Genomic DNA, 22,815 nt, shown 5'->3' on the forward strand with positions numbered 1-22,815 from the left:
CGACTTGGGGTAGTTGATCTCGAACCCCAAGAGATGGAGGAAAGAGATGGTGTGATGAGTGGCTTGCAGCACAAGTGGAGACGTAGTTGCTTTCACCAACCAATCGTCCAAGTAGGGGAACACCTGGAGGATGTGAGACCTGAGAAAGGCCGCTACCACAATAAGGCACTTGGTGAACACCCTGGGCGATGATGCGAGGCCAAAAAGTAGTACCTTGTACTGATAGTGGCGGTGCTGAATCTGAAAGCGGAGGTAGTGACGTGAATTCAGATTGATGGGGATGTGAGTGTAGGCCTCTTTGAGGTCCAGGGAACATAGCCAGTCGTGATGAGAGAGAAGAGGGTAAAGCGTGGCCAGGGAGAGCATTCTGAACTTCTCTTTGACCAGACACTTGTTGAGGTCCCGGAGATCGAGGATGGGGCGGAGGTCTCCTGTCTTCTTGGGAACCAGGAAGTAGCGGGAGTAGAATCCCTGACTCCTTTGGTCCGGAGGCACCTCTTCGATGGCATTGAGAAGAAGGAGGGATTGGACCTCCCTCAGGAGGAGGGGGGTTTGGGAGGAGTGAGAAGCAGACTCTACGGGAGGATTGTCTGGTGGAAGAGTCTGGAAGTTGAGAGAGTAGCCGTGGCGAATGATGTTGAGGACCCATTGGTCTGATGTGATGACCTCTCAACGGCTGAGGAAATGCTGGAGGCGACCTCCGATAGGCTGAGGAAGAGGTAATGATGTTGGGAGACTGGCTATGCCCTGGAGAAAAGAGTCAAAAGGGCTGAGATGGTTTTGACGGAGGTAGAGACTTGGCAGGTTGGTGAGACTGAGAGCGAGCCTGGGTTTGATGTTGTTGCCGAGGTCGGCATGGCTGCTGTTGAGGCGGGTTGAGAGGTCTGGCCGAGAACCTGCGTTGGTAAGAAGACTGTTGCCTGTAGGGGCGAGCAGGTGGAGTCTTCTTTTTAGGTTTGATCAGAGTATCCCACCTGGTCTCGTGTGCCGAGAGCTTCTGGGTGGTCGAGTCCAGTGATTCTCCGAAGAGTTCATCACCCAGACAAGGTGCGTTAGCCAGGCGGTCCTGGTGGTTAATGTCTAGGTCAGAGACTCTCAGCCATGCCAAACGGCGCATGGCCACCGCCATGGCAGATGCGCGAGAGGTCAGCTCAAATGAGTCGTAGATGGAGCGAACCATGAATTTCCTGAGTTGGAGGAGGCTAGAAATATGTTGCTGGAAAAGAGGGACCTTACGTTCAGGAAGATATTTCTGTAAGGAGGAGAGCTGTTGCACCAGATGCTTCATGTAGAAGGAGAAGTGGAAGGTGTAGTTGTTGGCTCTATTGGCTAACATGGCATTTTGGAAAAGGCGCTTACCAAATTTATCCATGGTTTTTCCCTCTCTGCCAGGAGGGGTGGAGGCATATACACTGGAACCCTGAGATTTTTTCAAGGTAGATTCCACCAGGAGGGACTCGTGGGGCAATTGAGGTTTATCAAACCCTGGGATTGGGATAACCCGGTATAAGCTATCCAATTTACGAGGGGCTCCAGGAACCGTGAGGGGAGCTTCCCAGTTTTTATAGAAAGTTTCCCGTAAGATGTCGTGAACGGGCAACTTCAGAAATTCTTTGGGAGGTTGCTCAAAGTCTAGGGCATCGAGGAAAGCCTGAGACTTTTTAGAGTCGGACTCCAAGGGAATGGAAAGAGCTGCTGACATCTCCCTAAGGAATTTGGAGAAAGAGGATTGCTCTGGTTTGGAGACGGTGTCGGTCATGGAGGGTTCTTCATCGGTTGATGAAGCGTCCTCCTCGGTACCGTGAGGGGAGTCTTCCCACAAATCTGGGTCCCTAACGTCGGGGTGCGTACGTTTGGACATCGGTGTGGAGGGCTCGGCATGGCGGGTCTTTGAAAGAGATTTGCCTGAGCGCACCGAGGCGGTACCGGGTGAGGAAGACCGATGTCGTTCCTGGGACCGGACAGGGTCGGCAGCATCACGGGTACATACTGTAGGTGTTTCTGCCAAGAGCACCGATTAATCGGTACCGAGGGGGTCAACACCGATGGGACAGTGTGAGGCTCGGACCGGTCCTGTACCGGAAGGTGCGGTGCCAGCAACGCCGGCAACAGTTGTTCGAGCTGTTGTTGCAGCTGCTCCTGTAACTGTGTTTGGAGTATGGCCGCGATGCGGTCATCCAGGGGAGGCACCGGTACCACTTTTTTCTTCTTCGGTACCATAGGTGCCGCTCTACGTTCCGGCGATGAGGAGGCCGATGATGAGGCACTCACCGAGATCGGAGCGGAGCGTTTGCAGGGCCGGTGCGGAGCCGGGAGGGCCGGTGTCGCAACCGTGGCAGGAGGGCGCTCAAGGGAAGTGGGAGGCTTCTTAGCCGGCTTACCTGGGCCCAACGACCCCGAGGAAGGGTCCGGTGGTGTCGATGTCGTCGGTGCCGACTTTTGTGGTGCCGTCGACGTCGCAGCCAGTTCCATGGCAGATCCGGTACCAAACAAAATATTTTGCTGGATCTGCCGATTTTTCAAAGTACGCTTTTTAAGCGTAGCACAGCGGGTGCAGGTGTCAGCCCGATGCTCTGGACCCAAGCACTGGAGGCACCAATTGTGTGGGTCGGTGAGGGAGATCGGGCGTGCACACCGCTGGCACTTCTTAAAACCCGGTTGAGTAGGCATGAAGGGAAACACGGCCTCCGCAAAATTGAATCCGGAGGCCTGTATGGTGGCAACAGGCCCCGCCGGGGCCGGCCTGAAAAAATAAAGAAAACTCGATGAGTTTTTTTTTTTTTTTTTTAACAAAAATAAAGGGAATCCGATAAGAAAAAAGGAAAAAAGAGAGAAAATACGCGAGCGGGAAGGCAAAAATTAGTTTTTCAACGGCCGTTGAAAACACATGCGTCTTCTTCGCTCCGCGGAAATGAAGAAACTGGGGATCACGCACTCCTCCGTCGGGCGGGAAGGCACTCGCGCATGCGCGGTGCGGCCAACTAGAACTTTCTAGTTAAAAAGGTCCATACCGGGGCTCCGTCGGTGACATCACCCATGCGTTAAGAATATGCTGCCTGCTTGTCCTGGGATAAAAAAATATATGTGAAAACCTGGTTGATCCTGCTAAGAGCCTGGTTGATGCTATGGCAATTTTGAGGGACCTCTCTAAGTCCATTGATATCTCTATTCTTCTGTTTTTCTTTTGCTGTTTTTGGGTTTTTTTTAAAATCCGTATCTAGGCAGAGGTAGAGAAGGATTAGTTGAAGAGGTAGATAACTGTGCAAATTACGTAGTGGAAGGGGAAGTGATCCAATCTGAGAAGATTGTACAGCCATAGAAGCGAAGATTGAAAACTCTGAAATCACTCCATGAATTGGTTCTATAAAGATTGGAGCCATAACAAGAGTAAAAAAAAAATTACATAAAGGCAAGTATGCGCAGCGGAGAACAAGTCCAAGGTGGAGTCTGCAGTGGAATAAATGTGGGCTGCAGAGAGTAAAAGGCAATATTGTACCAACTTTCTGGTAAAAGACACTGAAAGTTCTCCTTGTGGAGCCCAGTAATCTACATAGCTTGGTGAGAATAATGCTCTTGAAGAATGGTATGCAGCATCTTACTTGATGCTGAAGATACCTTGTATTCTGAAGCAGTGTAGGAGATATAAGCAGAGGATGGAAAACTTGCATGCAAAACATTAGATATAAGAACATAAGAACATAAGCGTTGCCTCTGCCGGGTCAGACCAGGGGTCCATCGTGCCCGGCAGTCCGCTCCCGCGGCGGCCCCCCAGGTCCATGACCTGAAAGTGTTCCCTACCTAACCTAAAATATCCATACCCTATTCGCTCAATGTCCTGTAAGGTAAACCTCTATCTGTACTCTGTTATCCCCTTCGCTTCCAGGAAGTCATCCAGTCCCTTTTTGAACCCCAGAATTGTACTCTGTCCTATCACCTCTCCGGGAAGCGCGTTCCAGGTGTCCACCACCCTCTGAGTGAAGAAGAACCTCCTTGCATTCGTTATGAATCTGTCTCCTCTCAGTTTTTCTGAATGACCTCTTGTTTTAGTTGTCCCTGCTAGTCTAAAGAATCTGTCCCTCTCCACCTTCTCTATGCCTTTCATGATTTTATAAGTTTCTATCATGTCCCCTCTCAGTCTCCGCTTCTCCAGGGTAAAGAGCCCCAGCCTGTCCAACCGTTCGGCATATGAAAGGTTCTCCATACCCTTTATCATCCTCGTTGCCCTCCTCTGGACCCTCTCGAGTATTGCCATGTCCTTCTTGAGGTATGGCGACCAGTATTGGACGCAGTATTCCAGATGTGGGCGCACCATTGCTCGATACAGTGGCAGGATAACTTCTTTTGTTCTGGTAGTGATACCTTTTTTGATAATGCCCAACATTCTGTTCGCTTTTTTTTGAGGCCGCTGCACATTGTGCCGCCTGCTTCATTGTGTTATCCACCAATACCCCCAGATCTTTTTCTTGGCTGCTTTCCCCGAGTACCCTCCCTCCCATCGTATAGCTGTACATGGAGTTCCCCTTCCCTATGTGCAAGACCTTACATTTCTCCACATTGAAGCTCATCTGCCATTTTTTTTGCCCACTCACTCAGTTTGTTCAGGTCGCTCTGCAGTTCTTTGCATTCCTCAACAGTTCTGGCCCTGCTGGAGAGTTTTGTGTCATCCGCGAACTTGATAACTTCGCACTTTGTCCCCGTTTCTAGATCATTAATAAATATATTGAACAGCAATGGTCCCAGCACTGACCCTTGCGGAACACCACTTGTGACCCCTATCCAGTCAGAGTAGTGCCCCTTTACTCCTACCCTCTGTTTCCTGTCCGCCAGCCAATTTTTGATCCATCTGTACACGTTCCCTTCCACCCCGTGACTCCACAGTTTCTTCAGTAAGCGTTCATGGGGCACCTTGTCGAAGGCTTTTTGGAAATCTAGATATATAATGTCTACTGGGTCACCTTGGTCCAATTGCTTACTTATCCCCTCAAAGAAATGCAGTAGATTTGTCTGGCATGATCGGCCTTTACAGAAACCATGCTGGCTTGATCTCATCAGATTATTTTTTTCTATATGCTCATTGAAACCTTCCCTGATCATTGATTCGACCATCTTCCCCGGAACAGAGGTTAAGCTCACCGGTCTGTAGTTTCCCGGGTCGCCTCTCGATCCTTTTTTGAAGATCGGTGTAACATTCGCTATCTTCCAGTCCTCCGGGATTACCCCTGTTCTCAAGGACAGGTTGCAAATATGCTGCAGTAACTCAGCTGTTTCATCTCTGAGCTCTTTCAGTATTCTCGGGTGGATCCCGTCTGGGCCCGGAGCTTTGTCCGTTCTTAATCTATCTATCTGCCTGAGAACGTCTTCGAGGCTTACCTCCATGCATGATAATTTCCCCTCTTGGTCTCCCCTGAAGATTTTTTCCGGTTCTGGCACACTGGATGTGTCCTCTATTGTAAAGACCGACGAGAAGAACTTGTTTAGCCTACCAGCCACCTCTTTTTCCTCTTTCACCACTCCCTTCCGGTCACCCTCATCCAGGGGCCCCATCTCCTCCCTCGCTGGCTGTTTCCCTTTCACATATCGGAAAAATGGTTTGAAATTTCTTGCTTCCTTTGCTAGTCTCTCCTCATACTCTTTCGTGGCTTTCCTGACTACTCGGTGACATTCTTTTTGTTGCTTCCTGTGCTCTCTCCAGTTTCCTTCAGTTTTGTCCTTTTTCCACTTCCGAAATGAGTTTTTCTTGTCTCCTATCACTTTCTTTACTTCACTGGTTATCCATGCAGGGTCCTTTGTCTGATTCTTCTTGGAACCTTTCCTAAATCTTGGTATATATAGGTTTTGCGCCTTGTTTACTGTGTCCTTGAATAGGGACCAGGCTTGCTCCACAGTCCGAGTTTCCTTGGAGCTGTTTTTGAGCTTCTTTCTCACCATTTGTCTCATGGCATCATAGTTCCCTTTCTTGAAGTTAAATGATGTTGCCTTGGTTCTCTTTCCCATAGGTAGTCCTACTTGCACTTTGAACTGAATCATGTTGTGGTCACTGGTTCCTAGTGGTCCTATGATCTCCACATCCTTCGCGGGGCCTTTCAGCCCATTGAGGATCAGATCCAGAGTCGCTGATCCTCTCGTTGGTGCCTCGACTAGTTGTTCCATGAAGCAGTCCTGGACTGCTTCCAGGAACTCCGTTTCCCTTGCACATTTTGAATTTCCAAGACACCAGTCTATCCCAGGATAGTTGAAATCTCCCATTAACTATGGTGTTTGGGTTCTTGCATTCCCTTCTCAGCTCGGCTACCATTTCTGTATCTTCAGCTTCAGTTTGCCCAGGTGGACGGTAGAACAGTCCCATCTTTATCTCGGATCCGTTGCTTCCTGGTACTTTGATCCACAATGACTCCAGTTGGGCATTTGTCTCTGCTGTGTCCACAGTGGTTGAGTGGATGGTATCCCTTATGTATAGTGCTATTCCTCCCCCCTTCTGGTACGTCCTGTCTTTTCGGTAGAGTTTGTATCCTGGCAGTACTATGTCCCATTTGTTTTCCTCGTTCCACCATGTTTCCGTGATCCCTATGATATCTAGTTTCTCATTATTGGCCATGACTTCTAGTTCCCCCATTTTGTTCTTTAGGCTCCTTGCATTTGTATACATGCAGTTCAAGTCTTGGCATTTTCCCTTCCTTTCTATTTTACCTTGCATTTCATGCTTCATTCTGTCCCCTTCCTGGCCTGTCAACTCCTGAGTATTGTCTCTTTTGTCCTCTCTTTGTAGTAGATTCCTATTGCCTTCCCCTTGTGGCGTGTTCCTATTGTCCTCCTCTTGTTCTTTCTCATCATCCAATCCCGTTTTGACTTCCCCTTCCAGTATGTTCATCCTTTCCCCCTCTCGCTTCATCTGACTCCCTTGTTTGCTCATAGTCTGTTGCTTGCCACTTGTGTCTTCCCCAAAATCTTTCCCCTCAGTACCCTCACTGGGTACTGTTTCCCGAACCATCGATACCAGGTCGACTGTCGGCTTTCCCCTTCTACTTAGTTTAAAGTTTGCTCTATCGCTCTTCTGACGTTATTTGCTAGTTGTCTAGTTCCCGCCTTGCTCAGGTGTAGACCATCCTTCTTGAAAAGCTTGTTCTTTCCCCAGAACGTTGTCCAGTTCCTCACGAAGAGAAATCCCTCTTCCTCACACCATTTTCTCATCCATGTGTTAATTGATTGTAGCTCCGTCTGCCTCTTCGTTTCTGCCCTCGGTACTGGCAGGATCTCTGAGAAGGCTATCCTCTGGGTCCTCATCTTCAGTTTCCTTCCTAAGATCTTGAATTGTTCAGTCAGTGCATTCTTGCTGTATTCCCTCCTGGTGACATCGTTCGTCCCGACATGGACTATCACTGCTGTCTCTTCCGTCTCTGCTCCTTCCAGGATTCTCTCAATCTTGTCAACGATGTCCTTTGTTCTTGCTCCTGGGAGACAGGTCACTAGCCGATCCTCTCTCCCTCCTGCTATGTGACTGTCAACGTGCCTCAGGATTGAGTCTCCCACCAGGATTGCAGATTTCCCTTCTTTCAGCCTCCGTGTCGGTCGCAGGTCTGTGTCCTTGGTGTTCTTTGTTTCTTCCAGCAAGGTTCCTCCGTGTGTATCCTCTACCTTGGTGTCAGTTGTTTCTTGTCCTCTGCTCTGTGTGTCTTCCTCATTTCCGTGCTCTTGTTCTTCCACTCTCCTGTAGGCATCCTCGATGAACCTCTCGAGCTCCCTGACTTGTTCCTCGATGCACTCCTTTCGCATGGGGTCTTCGGCTGTCTGGAAGGGGGCTTCGGAGATGTAGAGTCCCTCCAGCTCTTGAGCTTCAGTCGACTGACTTCGCTCTTCAAGCTTTCCAGTTCCTGGCATCGTCCGCACACATATGACTGCTGCCTGGAGGGGAGGTAGTCATACATGTGGCAGTCCGTGCAGTACACTGGGAAGCTCATCCTTCGGGTTCCTTCCGCTTCCATTATTTGTCCGCTCTCTAGGAGTCCTGTTGCTCTTTGCTAGTGTGTTCACTCCTGTGCTTGGCTCTTCCTTACCTTCTTCGTCTTTCGCTTCCTTTTACTTATGCGCTTGTGCTATTTGCCCCTTGCTTACCCTCTGTGGCTGCCTTTTCCTTTAGCTCGTGTTCTCTCTTGAGTCCGCCTTTTCTTATCCTGCTGAGCTTGTTACTGCTGTCTCTGTGTATGTGTGTGCGCTACCTTCTTAGCCTGCTTCTACCCTGTCTTCTGCCCTTGCTACTGTTCTTCAGTGCCTTCTTGCCTGTTGTTCCTTTGATGTGTGGTCCTTCCTGGGCCTATTCCTTCCTTCTTTTCTGTATTTGCTTCCCTTTTACTTGTGTGTGTGCGTGTATGTGTATACTTCCTTACCTTGCTGTCTTCCTTTCTTGGAGTCCTTGAATGTAGTGACCTGGCCTGCCCTTCTTGAGCCCTTCTTGAGCCCAGCCCAGGCAATAGGCGGGAGCTCGCATTCACCCTTACAACGAGCAGAAGGGGTAAGGACCGTGCTTGGGAGGAAGGGCGGGCGGATGCCGCTTTCAGCACGGGGGTGCTTTGCGGTTCTCACCGGTGGGGGTGGGGGGGGGGGAGGTGGTTGCGATGCCGGTTCGTGGGGGGTGCGATGCCGGTGAGAGCGGGGGAAGGGGGTGATGGAGCAGCGCCGGTAGCCTCGGGGGGGGGGGAAACAAATTGTTCAAGTTTCCTTTATCTTTTATGGGGAAAGTTGCTTTGATATACAAGTGTTTTTGTTTAAGAACATGCTTCTGGAACGAATTATGCTCTTAAACCAAGGTACCACTGTATCTCTAATGTTCGAGTGGGTGCTCACCTGGGAAGTAGCGATCAAACGGTTTGGTTTGATATAACGGCTAAAGTGGAGAGCGGCCGCACGTTACTTAAAGTACTAGATTTCAAACGTACGGACTTTAATGCAATGGGAGAGTACTTGAAGAAAGTGCTGTTAGGATGGGAGGACATAAGAGAAGTGGAAAGACAGTGATCTAAGCTGAAAGGAGCGATAAAAATGGCTACGGACCTTTATGTGAAGAAAATCAATAAAAACAAAAGAAAAAGGAAGCCGATATGGTTTTCCAAACTAGTGGCGGAGAAAATAAAGGCGAAAGAGTTGGCGTTCTTGAAATATAAAAAAAACCAAGAAGAGGGGTGCAGAAAGGACTACAGGGTGAAACTGAAAGAAGCCAAGAGAGGGATACGTCTGGCGAAAGCACAGGTAGAAGAACAAATGGCTAAAAATGTAAAAAAGGGAGATAAAAATTTTTTCAGATAAATTAGTGAAAGGAGGAAGATGAAAAATGGAATTGCTAAACAAAAAGATGCTGGGAATCGATATGTGGAGAGTGATGAGGAAAAAGCAAATGTGCTAAACAAATACTTCTGTTCTGTGTTCACAGAAGAAAATCCTGGAGAAGGACTGAGATTGTCTGGCAAAGTTACATGAGAAAATGGAGTAGATTCTGCGCCGTTCACAGAGGAGAGTGTTTATGAGCAACTTGAAAATCTGAAGGTGGACAAAGCAATGGGACCAGACGGGATCCAACAGAGGATACTAAGGGAGCTCAGAGAGGTTCTGGCGAGTCCTATTAAAGACTTGTTCAACAAATCTCTGGAGACGGGAGTGATTCCTGGGGATTGGAGGAGAGCGGATGTGGTCCCTATTCATAAAAGTGGTCACAGGGATGAAGCAGGAAACTACAGGCCGGTGAGCCTCACTTCTGTTGTTGGAAAAATAATGGAAGTGTGCTGAAAGAAAGGATAGTGTACTTCCTTGAATCTAATGGGTTACAGGATCCAAGGCAACATGGCTTTACAAAAGGTAAATCGTGCCAAACGAACCTGATTGAATTTTTTGATTGGGTGACCAGAGCTGGATCGAGGACATATGCTAGATGTAATTTACTTGGATTTCAGCAAAGCCTTTCATACAGTTCCTCATAGGAGGCTGTTGAACAAACTTGAAGGGCTGAAGTTAGGACCCAAAGTGGTGAACTGGGTTAGAAACTGGCTTTCGGAGGGTGGTGGTTAATGGAAGTCGCTCGGAGGAAGGAAAGGTGAGTAGTGGAGTCCCTCAGGGTTCGGTGCTGGGGCCAATTCTGTTCAATATGTTTGTGAGTGACATTGCTGAAGGGTTAGAAGGAAAAGTGTGCCTTTTTGCAGATGATACCAAGATTTGTAACAGAGTAGACACCAAAGAGGGAGTGGGAAAATATGAAAAAGGATCTGCAAAAGTTAGAGGAATGGTCTAATGCCTGGCAACTAAAATTCAATGCAAAGAAATGCAGAGTAATGCATTTGGGGATTAATAATCGGAAGGAACCGTATATGCTGGGAGGAGAGAAGCTGATATGCACGGACGGGGAGAGGGACCTTGGGGTGATAGTGTCCAAAGATCTAAAGGCGAAAAAACAGTGTGACAAGGCAGTGGCTGCTGCCAGAAGGATGCTGGGCTGTATAAAGAGAGGCGTAGCCAGTAGAAGGAAGAAGGTGTTGATGCCCCTGTACAGGTCATTGGTAAGGCCCCACTTGGAGTATTGTGTTCAGTTTTGGAGACCGTATCTGGCGAAGGACGTAAGAAGACTTGAAGCGGTCCAGAGGAGGGCGACGAAAATGATAGGATGCTTGCGCCAGAAGACGTATGAGGAGAGACTGGAAGCCCTGAATATGTATACCCTAGAGAAAAGGAGAGACAGGGGAGATATGATTCATACGTTCAAATACTTGAAGGGTATTAATGTAGAACATAATCTTTTACAGAGAAAGGAAAATGGTAAAACTAGAGGACATAATTTGAGGTTGAGGGGTGGTAGATTTAAAGGCAATGTTAGGAAATTCTACTTTACGGAGAGGGTGGTGGATGCCTGGAGTGCGCTCCCATGAGAGGTGGTGGAGAGTAAAACCGTGACTGAGTTCAAAGAAGCATTGATGAACACAGAGGATCTAGAATCAGAAAATAATATTAAAAATTGAACTAAGGCCAGTACTGGGCAGACTTGCACGGTCTGTGTCTGTATATGGCCATTTGGTGGAGGATGGGCTGGGGAGGGCTTCAATGGCTGGGAGGGTGTAGATGGGCTGGAATAGGTTTTAACGGAGATTTCGGCAGTAGGAACCCAAGCACAGTACCGGGTAGAGCTTTGGATTCTTGCCCAGAAATAGCTAAGAAGAAAAAATTAAAAAATTTAAATTGAATCAGGTTGGGCAGACTGGATGGACCATTCGTGTCTTTATCTGCTGTCATCTACTATGTTACTATGTTACTGTTGGAAAACAGGATACTGGGCTTGATGGACCTTCGGTCTGCCCCAGTATGGCAATTCTTATGTATGTGCTACAGTGGATGCACCCATACTGTGAGCTCTGAAGCTGGTACGTGAGGTGCAGCAGGGTGTTGAAGTGTTGGTAACACTAAGAAAGAGGCACGCTTTAGAGGTGACAGCCTGCATTGAAGAATGATGGCATCGATGTATGGAATGCACTGACTGATTCCATACTAAGAATGCCTTTGATGCTTGCTGATGCGTCATAGCTTGATCACTGGAGGAGAAGCTTTATTTGCAACAATGTCAATGTACACTAGTACCGATAGAAAAAGGAATGGTTCCAAAAGAAAAGTAAAGGGGAAGAGGAACCTTAAATATCTGGACGAGAAACCTGATACCCAGACCCAATTTTTGAGCCCACTATTGTGGAGACCATTAAAATTGTTGGGGGGGGGGGTTTTGGCCCTGGCATACCAGGATGAGCTCCAGAAAAAATAAAGACTCAACTTAGGAAAATGGAACAGGGGAGAATCAATGAAGGCAAGGTTTGTGGAATTGAGGGCCTAGTGACACTAAGCTGGAAAAACCACCGATGCACTTGGTAAGGCTGAAAAGCTGTCAGAGGTCTGAAGTTGAAAAAATATAAACTTTGTGGCAAAAATGAAATATAGAATTGCCGACATAGAAGAAAATAAACATGTAAACATAACATTAATGCAAGCAGGAAGGCCAATTTGACTGGACAAAGTCCAGACACGTCGTCTTCATTCTGCAGAAAATGAAAAACTGACAACTTCGCGAGCTGGCGTCAGATGGAAAGGAACTCGCGCATGGGCGGTGCAGGCAGTCTCGAAGCTTCGCTAAAATGAATTCAAACTGAAACTTAATTCAGAAAAAACAACATTTTTTGTAGCTTCGCCACACCCGCTTGACACCAAAACACCACTATGCATCAATAAACTTAGTTATCCTATTCAGTCTACTATGAAGGTATTGGGTGTAACACTAGACCAGTGCTTAACCATGAAGGACCAGGTAGACTCCTTAATCAGAAAGGGTCTTTTCACTCTCTGGAAACTTCAATCCATTCGAGCATGTTTTGATATGTCAGCATTTAGAATCCTGGTACAATCCCTCGTACTGAGTCAACTTGATTACTGTAACATCGCCTATTTAGCAATTTCCCCCAAAAAATATGCGATGATTACAATTAGTGCAAAATGCTGTGGTCAAACTGATTTTCGGGCTGAAGAAGTTTGATCATGTGACACCTTTCTACCAACAACTGCATTGGCTACCGATGGAGGCACGAGTAAAGTTTAAATTCGCCAGTTTCTGCTTTAAAGTACTATACGGTCTAGCCCCTAAATACATAACTGACCTTTTCTCCTTCTCAGCTAACAGACATAAGAGAAGCTCACATTTGCACTTTGTTTTCCCCCCAGTTAAAGGATGTAAACTCAAAAGACACCATCAACACCTTTTCTCACATCAGGCAGTATTATGGGGTAAAGATCTTGAACAATTGCTTACGCCTACTACTTATGGAGAATTCAAGAAAGGCCTAAAAACATATCTGTTCCTGAAGTATCTAGGCAGCTGAACCATACAACTCTTTCTCCTCAATAACTGATCCCTTGAGCTGTTAATCACTAGCTTCCACCCTGTTAAGTTCAATCAATTTGTACCATCTTTTAATCTTTGTAAACCGTATAGAACTTCACGGTCCTGTGGTATATAAACTTATTATTATTACACGTCATCCATCTGTGAGAATATGCTGCCTGCTTATCCTGGGATAATAGTTTCTTGTAGCTTTTCCACATATTTTTGCCTGTCTTACTCTTTCTGCAATGTCCTGTAATTTATGAAGGCTAACCTTTTTTCTCTCACCTTTTCAGGTACTGCATTTGAGAATCAAAGTGGCCTTCTTTTCCTTTTACCTTCATGTACCTTCTTAACATAAAGGTTTGTCGCCTACAGAATAGCTCCTTTCAGTTTTGCCCACTGCTTTTTTACTTCATTCAGCTGTTCCCATCCAACTAACTCCTCCTTGAGGTATTCCCCCATTTTGACAAAGTTAGTTCTTTTGAAGTTTAGAACCTTCAAAATTTGAGTAAGTCCTCTAATCCCTCACTTTAATATTGAACCTCACCATTCTATGAAGTTATAGACCTCAAATCTCCCCTGAGCAGTCTCTTCTCCAGGCCCCAGCCACTTTAGAATTTCCTCATAGGGAAGTCGTCCCATCCTTTTCATTGCCCTTCTCTGCACGTTTTCTAATTCAGCTATATCTTTTTTGACATGCAGTGACCAGAATTGCTCACAGTATTTTAGGTGTGGCATCACCACAGTGCGATACAAAGGCATGATAACATTTTCATCTTTGCCAAGATGGCTGCTTCAAGCTAGACGTGCTGAGCTGCTCGTCGGGCCGGTTCATAAATCAAATAATTTCCTTCTATTGAACCCTGAAGGGGTTTTTTGTTACTTACAATTATGCCTAAGAGAAGAGGACGGAGCGCTGCTGCTGTCTCGCGGCGTCCCGAGGTTCCCTCTCTGGGCAACATTGAGCGGCTCTTGAGGCGAGTGCAGGAGGTTTCCCGGGCGTCGGAAGGCGGCCCGCTGAGGACACAGGGAGGCGAACCCGTAGCTGTTCCTCCAGGGCATGATGTTACGCTGAGCCCCGATGCAAGGGCGCCGCCCCCACAACCTCAGGTTACCAGTTCTCCCAGGGGCGGGGAAACCCCAGAGTTGGTGGTGTTCTCTCCCTCAGAGGCAAGACTAAATTTGGGAGAAGGTTTGGAGGTTGGGGCTCATACTCAAGGAGCTCTAACAAACATACCTAAGGAGAATCCAACTTTACAAGGGAGCGAAATCCAGGAGACAAGCCTCGAAGAATCTCTACAGAATGGTGAGCACTCTACTATTTTACAAGCTTCAATTTCTTTGGTTAAACCTGAAGTTATAACCTTAGATTCATTATGGGACTTAATTGCTGGTTTTGTAAAGTCTACTACGCCTAAATTTCAATATCTGGAAGGAAAAATCATAAAACATACAAAAGAACTTAAAGATTTAAGAAAAGAATTGTCTGATTCAGATGCATCTATTCAGAAAATTGAAAAGGAAATAATTACATCTAAACAACTTCAAGATACTTTAATTAAAGACAATACCAACTTGAGAAGAAAAGTTGAAATGCTTGAGAACAATTCTCGTAGTAATAACTTAAGGCTAATTAACTTTCCTAAATTAGAAATGGTAAATCCAAGAGAAATGCTTAATAGGTATTTGATGGAAATCCTAGAAGTATCAGAAGAAATGTTACCACCATTCACACGTGTCTATTATTTGCCGATGAAAGTTTCTGTAAATCAACAAAAAGAACTGGGCCAACAAACTTTAAATGTTTCAGAATTATTGGAACAAAAAATAGAACCCTGTAAAGAGTGGAGGTGTAAGTACACAAAAATCTAAAACCCTCCCTCACCCCAAGAAGGCAAAATGATTGGAGACATCTAATAAAGACTTGGCATCACCAGCAACTTTGATTCTAACTGTGGTGCTTTCGTTAGATAAAACATGGTTATTAAGACTTTACTTTAAAAATAGACAAAAAATTTTTCTTGGTTGTAAAGTTCAGATGTTTCCTGATCTTATAAGGGAGACACAGAAGCGTCGCCACAAATTTCTTCTTTTGAAACCTGGGGTTACTTCTCTGGGGGCTACCTTTTATTTGAGACACCCATGTAAATGTATAGTGTGTTACCGTTCTGTTAAATATGTATTCTTTGAACCATCTCAATTGACAACTTTTGTAGCTACATCTCGTCTGGATGGAGGATCATCTTGAATCCTAATATAATTAAGAAACCTCATTTTTCAGTGCTTCTGCTTTTAGCATCTTGCTAAAAAAAAAAAAAAAAAATTTCTGTTATTTTAACTTTTCGCTAAATTTAAAACTTGGATCCAGTAGGAGGACTTGAGCATAAATAGTTAAATAATGTTTCTTTATTGGATGTTAAATTACCTTATGATTATTTGTTATTATGACTATTGCTTTCTGTACAAGAGGTTAGCTTGATTTAAATTGAAAATTAATAAAGAAATAAAATAATTTAAAAAAAAAAAACATTTTCATCTTTGTTTTCCATTTCTTTCCTGATAATTCCTAAAATTCTTTCTTAGCTGCCACTGCACATTGAGCTGAGGATTTCAATGTATCCTCAACAGTGACACCTATATCCTTTTCTTGGGTGGTGACTCATACCATGGAACCCTACATCATGAAGCTATAATTCAGGCTCCTCTTTCCCCACATGCATCACTTTTGCATTTGCTCACATTAAGGGCTCCCTTTTACAAAGCCGTGTTAGCAGCTTTATCGCATGGGACTTTTTCATCACGCGCTAACCCCCACGCTAGCCGAAAAAACTACCGACTGCTCAAGAGGAGGCAGTAGCAGCTAGTGCAGCCAGCAGTTTAGCGCGAGCTATTATGCACGTTAAACTGCTACCACAGCTTCATAAAAGGAGCCCTAAATGTCATCTGCCATTTTGATGCCCAGTCTCGCAAAGTCCTCTTGCAATTTTTTACAATCCTCCTACGATTTAACAACTTTGAATAACTTTGTGTCATGAGCAAATTTAATTATTTCACTAGTTAATTCCCATTCTCTAGATCACTGATAAATATGTTAAAAACAAGTTGTTCCAGTACAGGCCCCTAGGGAGCCCCCACTATCGAGAATATTGGCCATTTGGCCCTACTCGCTGTATTATTACCCCCTATCTCATGACTTTCTAATTTCCTGAGAAGTCTTTTATGAGGTACTTTGTCAAATGCCTTTTGAAAATCCAGATACACAGTATCAACCAGCTCACGTTTATCCACGTTTATTCACCCCTTCTTTAAAAGAAATCTTTTGTTCAGTCTATTAAAGTTAATAGTAAGAAACTTACCTGGGAACATGAAGACAAGGAGCTGTAAATCAAAGTAGTAAGAAGACCAGGTGGTGGGCTGGTGCTCAGACACAGACGCAATGATGGGAATATTATTCTTTGCATAAGAAGGATCCAGGAGGGAATAGAATCGTCCAGTCCAGGGGGAGATTTTACCTAAAATAAAAAATATGACAAAGATTTATGTATAGTTCTGTATCTCAGAACCCTTAAGACACTGGTTCATCACAAAGATATCTTGTTTTTGTAGTGAATTTTGATGTAATAGAAGGGTTGTTTTAAAGTGCACTGAGGTAGATATTTGGTGGGATTTTACTAGGTAGGAAAGCTATTACTTGGTTAAATTCTGCTGGCCAGTTCTGCTGCTAACATTCAGCAGCACTTAATTGGTTAGTGCTGCTGAATATCAACAAAGACCGCTGTGACATCATTAGTAATGGAGTGGTCTGATGATAGAATCAGGGTGTATCTGGGACTTAGCCAGTTAGTCAAAATTTTCAGTCTGCTGACTGGGTTACTGCCCAGATAAAGATATGGACAGAAATAAGGTTGCCCTAACTTTATCCAGGCAGTTATATCAGCTGGCACCCAGATAATTTCTGGCAGCAACTTAAGACTCAGATATCCAGTGCTTGGATAAGACCCGGAATGGAATATTCAGATTCAGTCCATAGTGGTCAGCGCCTTTAAATATCAGGGAGATTGTCTTTATTACCATCCTAAAAATATGTGTTACTACTAAAACAGTAAGCTAGTTCTGTGCAAATTGATAGAAATAAAACCATACCATACCATACCATGCCAACTCTTGTATCCCATAAATGTCAGCTAGGAATCATTGCAGCTTCACAATATTAGAATTGCTACAGAGACATAGATATTATAAAGAAATTGAATGGAAGATATTATGCAGGGGCTGCATGGGAATGGGTCAATGCATTAAGGAAAAAAGGTGAGTTTTCAGTGCTTTCCGGAAATGGAAGTATGTGGGTGTTTATTGAAGACTGCCCGGGAAATTGTTCCAGATTCTTGGCCCTGAAACTTGAAGGTGGTCTCAAAGAGAGCCTTCCTTCTAATATAGCAAGTAGAGGGGGGGTGGTAGTTTCCATCCTTGGATTGTCCTTGAGTTGTGGAAGGATTGCGTGATTTGGATGGCTGATGTGAGACCAGCTGAGTTTTCGCCGTATATGGCCTTATGTACCATGCATGCTACCTTGAATTAGACCCTGCTTCTGACTGGTAACCAGTGTAATTCCTTAAGGAGAAGGGTTACCCTCTCATATTTGGTTTTGCAAAAGATTAGTCTCGCCACTGTATTTTGGAGCAATTGTAGTCTCAAAGTCTCTCTCAGCAATACAGCAGTAGAGAAAATTAGAGTAGTCAAGGTAGGGGAGGAGGACTGCTTGGGCCACTGTCCTGAAGTTTGTCAGGTTCAAGGCTGGTCTAATGGCTCTGAGCTGTCTTAGATGGAAGAATTTCTTGACTAGTGAACTGACCTGGTCTCTCATGGTTAGGTCTGAGTTAAGGATAACTCCAAGGACTTTAGATGATCTGCTTATAGCTATCTTATCTCCTGAGGCAAGGGCAAATTCTTGGTGTGGTGAAGTGTTTTGATCACCAAACCATAGGACCTTTGTTTTCTATTTAGTTTGAGGAAGCCTTGGTGAGACCATGTGCTCAGGGGTCCTCTATTAGTGTGGAGATGTACTGAATCGTATCTGAGAAGGTATCTTTTGCTACGCAAAGGAGGAAGATGTCATCAGCATAAGAGTAGGTGTGGACATGGGGTCCGAGGTTTAACCTGCCAAGGGCACTCATGTATATGCTGAATAGTGATGGTGAGAGGGGAGCGCCTTTAGGAACACCACGTCACTTTCCATGGTTGAAATTTCCCTTGGCATTTCCTAACTTTGTAAGTTCACTTGGTCAGGAATTTGTTGAACCATTTTTTCACTTGCCCATCTACTAGCAGTACAGAGTGATCAACAGCATCAAAGGCAGTGGACACGTCAAACTGCAGTACAACTGTTTGCTGGCCCTTGCTCAGATAGTGTTTCGCCTTGGAGGTGAGTTTGAGAAGGAGCGATTCAGTGCTATGTTGGCCATCCTGGGAGTTGTGGAAGCTGTCTATCTTATCAAGGAAGTCTGATAGCTGCGCAAGGACACAGAATTCCAACAGCTTGGCTGGCCACAGGATGCCTGCTATTGGCTTTGGTGAGGTCAAGCCCTGTCGCTTTGATGATATGTGTTAGAGAGATGGCAAAGTGTCAAGGGATAGATCCCATTCATCAGGCATAGGTTGAATGGGTTAGTCAACCAGTGTATGAAGTCAGAAGGTGCCTGGTCTAGTAGGTTTGCTGGATATAGGTCAAGATGGCAACGTTTCTTTACAAGTTGCTTTAGTATGTTAGAAATCTCAGTTGGTTTGGTTTTGGTGAATGCTGACCGGGTTCTGTCTGCAGGAATTCCTGCTGTCTTTGAACGGTCTTGTGTTTGGAGTTATGCAGTCCTCTAAGGTATGAGAGAAAGTTTATCTTTTAAGATTTGATTTTGTTCTGGAAGTAGCTGGCAAGATAGTTTTCATCTGGGCATTGAGTGATTGTATTTGTGGTGATATCTTCAGTGGATATCAATGTTGTGAAATATCTTGAAAAGGCTCTTCGTAGAATTTTCTGATTTGCATATCAGCTTGTCATAATATGCCATTTTAGACTCAGCCACCACTAGCTTATATTGCTGCATTGCCTTTCGCCAATTGATGTACTGTTCATTGCTGTTGTTCTTTTCCCATGCCCGCTCTAGCCGGCATACTTGTCCTTTCTGAGAGCGTAGTTCCTTTGTGTACCAAGGATTGGTTTTCTCTTTGACCCTTGTGTATTTGATAGATGCTACCTTATTGATGACTGACATAGAGATGTGCTGCCAGGAGGTAACAACTTTTTCAGCATCTTCAATTACTGGATCCAGGTGAGACACACACAAACAAGCCACTGGGATATAGAAGCAGCCAGCATTTTAGCAAACTGGCCACACAGACATCTGAGCAGAGCAGAGGGGCACTTTAGGGGGTACTGCAGTGAACATCACATATCAGGTACACATTTCACCATAATCTGCTTATATTATATGATGAGCTCTCCAAAACTCACCCAAACAACTTACTGTACCCACCTGTACACCACAACAATAGCCCTTATGCTTGCAGCTGTCATCTTTATGTAGGTACACTAGGTTTTGAGTGGGTTTTAGAGGGCGCACCATACAATATAAGCCAGTTATGTTGAGATGGGTACCTGGGACATTTTATATAATGTTCACTGCAATACTCCCTAGAGTGCCTCTCTGCTCAGGTATCTACATGGCCATTTGGAGCTGTCATACAGGCTGGTATGTACTGTTTCTTTCATATCTTTGGGTGGTGGGAGGGGGGAGGGATCATGCCTTAATCCCTCCAGTGGTCATCTGGTCAGTTTTGGCACCTTTTTAGCCCTAATTTGTTTTTAAAACAGATCTAGCCTCAAACATCTAAATGGTGCCATGGACATTTTGTTAAATATTTATCACTGCAAAACATCCAAGTCGTAAGCCCTCCCAAAACACGCCTTCAACGCGCCCCCTTGGAATTTAGACAAACAGGAGACAAACAGCCTAGAGAAATGTCTAAAATATGGGTTTTGAAAATAGTGATTTGCACGTTTTTAGCAAGAAAACTATCCAAAGGCCACTTTATGCTACTTTTGGATGTTTTTCTCTTTTGAAAATGAGTCCCATAACCACTAGAACTATACAAGATACATCTATTTATTTTATTTATTCAAGCACCTATATTCCGCCTAAACTACTAAGCAGACTACCAGAATGCAAACATAATATGCTGTCTATTAAAATTATTTTTTGCGTATTGTGTTGATACTGTAATGTTGCATACATGCCAAACCTTGAGTGAATTTCATCAAATAAGCAAGGAAGAAACCTTGACATATCAGGATGGGTTGGAATTAGCTTTGATGGCAACTCCAGTGTAGCCCATGCTGGATGGGCTTCTACAGTCTGTGTCCCATACATGGGAAGACAGATCAGCAGGGGCTTGAGCTGGTTTTGATGGCACCTCAGCAGCTGGGGAAGTAGGGCCAATACAGGCAGACTTTTTTTATGGACTGAGCCCTGAAAATGGCAAGGATGGATCAGAAGTATTATCCGAGTATAGCTCTTGCATATCTCAGGGGGAGGGGAAGACATCTTTTAGTGGAACATAGCAAGTAAAATATGTATGTAAATTATGTAAACCGTTTAGTTTTAAACGGTATAGAAATTTTTAAAATAAAATACATCAATAAATAATAATATACTGGATTGTTGGTTCAACATTGTCTTGATGAATGTGAATGTTGGGCAGACTTGATGGACCACACAGGTCTTTATTTGCTGTCATTTACCATGTTTACACTGGAAATGTTATTGCCTGACTGGAAAGTGTACTTGGAGAAACTGACTGTAAGTTGGAGATAACTGAAAATAACTGCTGTGCTTTAAGACAAGAAAGCCAGGACCAGCAAATAAGAGAGCTCCATCAGTTGTTTGTAAAGGCAGTATGATGTTAATATAAAAAACACCTAAAGATATTCAGATATCACAAATTATATCAGAAATCTATGAAGGCAGGTTACTACCATGGAGAAAAAGACCTCAGTGTTCCATGGAAATCAATCCAAGAAACCACTATGACAAAAACTAAGTTGTCAAAGAAAAACACATCCTTGGTCATAAAAAAACTCAGTGGATTGTTCTTATATTGATAGAATACTTCAAAATAACTCTATTCCAAGATACATCTAACTCTATTTTTCTATGACAACTTAGTTTATGTCATAGTGGTTTCTTGGATTGATTTCCATGGAACACTGAGGTCTTTTTCTCCATGGTAGTAACCTGCCTTCATAGATTTCTGATATAATTTGTGATATCTGAATATCTTTAGGTGTTTTTTATATTTTGGATATTCAGCTTGCATAGTATTTGTTTTTGTCAGTATGATGTTAATGCCACAAGCAGCAAATGTACTGTTTGAAGCCACAGGCTTTAGTTGCAAAAGAGAGGAGAAGGGGAGAGTGTGGTGCAGTGGTTAAAGCTATAGCCTCAGCACTCTGGGGTTGTGTGTTCAAACCCCACGCTGCTCCTTGTGACCCTGGGCAAGTCACTTAATCCCCCCATTGTCCCAGGTACAATAGATAGATTGTGAGCCCGCCGGGATAGACAGGGAAAAATGATTGAGTACCTAAATAAATTCATGTAAACCATTCTGAGCTCCCCTGGGAGAACAGTATAGAAAATTGAATAAATAAATAAAGATTTAGTAAATTTGATACGAGGAAAGCACTTTGAATTAAGTGGTAAATGTGGTTGTATATTAAGGGCTCCTTTTACTAAGCTGCGCTAGGGGTTTTAGCGCACACGCTAGATGCTAACGACACTATTCAGCTGGCATTAGTTTTTATGCGTAGCGCGGGGGTTAGCGCATGCTAATTGGCAGCATGCGCTAAAAACACTAGCGCAGCTTAGTAAAAGGAGCCCCAAGTGTACAAAGTTGTTAAGAAGTCTAAGGAGAAGCTTTCCTTTTGAACTTTTAGATAAAGTATTTAAACAGTATACCAGTGTCTTACACATTGCTGGCAAATGCATTAGTCCTAAATTTCTGTCCAAGAAAGTTAACCAAAAGATACTATCTTTTATCACAAGTTGTTTGCTTGATATTAGCATTATCAGCAAATTTTTACCTGTCAGCATGAGAACAGCTCCAACAGTGAGGAGGACAAATCCAACTAGAGAGATTACACTTCTGAAGAGCACCTCAAACTGCTGGGGGTTTAATTTACTGCGCAGATAATCCACAAAAGCATGAATCTGGCACAGACCAAAGACACCAAGAGCAGCCATGTGCTCAGAGGACAGGACTGGCTGTAGAGAGAACAATTAGAGACTTACTGAAATATATCCGACACAGAAAGCAAAAATTATCAGGTAGACTGAAACCCATATATTCTTAAACCAATTATTTAAGACAGAATAAAAAGGAAAACAGTACTTTTATCAAACATTCAAAATAATTGGTCATAGGTATCTGTCTAAAGGTTATATTTAACACTGTTGCTTACCATTAACCGTTTTCCACAAACAGCAGCACAGATCAGGCACACAACTGGAAAAATGTTTGAGTACCAGATTGTTAAACCACTTAGATAACCTTGATAAGCGGTATATAAAAACCTATAAACTTGAAACATCACACACTGCGAGAATCTGAGCATTCTTGGCCTTTCCCATGCAAAGCACATTCCCCAGCTCCTCAGAGTCTGATCAATCCTGATGTCTTTTGAAAGCACCTGTTACAAATGAGCAAAACTGCTTTTTCCATCAAGCAGCATTGAGTCAAGCCTACAACTGGGCGACTTCCAAGCTCAAGGATGCTCAACTGTATGTTAAGCTGATGAACTACAATGCAGTCAGAAAGCATCAATCCTAGAACCCCTCCTTGGCTAAATGGTCCAAGAAAAATGGATCTTTTCC

At 44.3% G+C, this 22,815-nt stretch overlaps 1 protein-coding gene across 1 annotated transcript in view; it reads right to left on the bottom strand.

Moving 5' to 3' along the window:
• The window catches only part of STT3A (STT3 oligosaccharyltransferase complex catalytic subunit A), a 119,635-nt gene that overhangs the window by 38,719 nt on the left and 58,101 nt on the right, over positions 1-22,815 (bottom strand). The window contains exons 9-10 of the mRNA XM_033919253.1: positions 22,026-22,206; positions 16,252-16,407 (exon numbers count right to left, since the gene is read on the bottom strand). Of these exons, the coding sequence (XP_033775144.1) occupies positions 16,252-16,407; positions 22,026-22,206 (337 nt within the window). The remainder of the gene's footprint in view (positions 1-16,251; positions 16,408-22,025; positions 22,207-22,815) is intronic.

This window comes from Geotrypetes seraphini, chromosome 13 (genome assembly GCF_902459505.1).
Source record: "Geotrypetes seraphini chromosome 13, aGeoSer1.1, whole genome shotgun sequence".
In the NCBI taxonomy this organism is placed as follows: domain Eukaryota; kingdom Metazoa; phylum Chordata; class Amphibia; order Gymnophiona; family Dermophiidae; genus Geotrypetes; species Geotrypetes seraphini.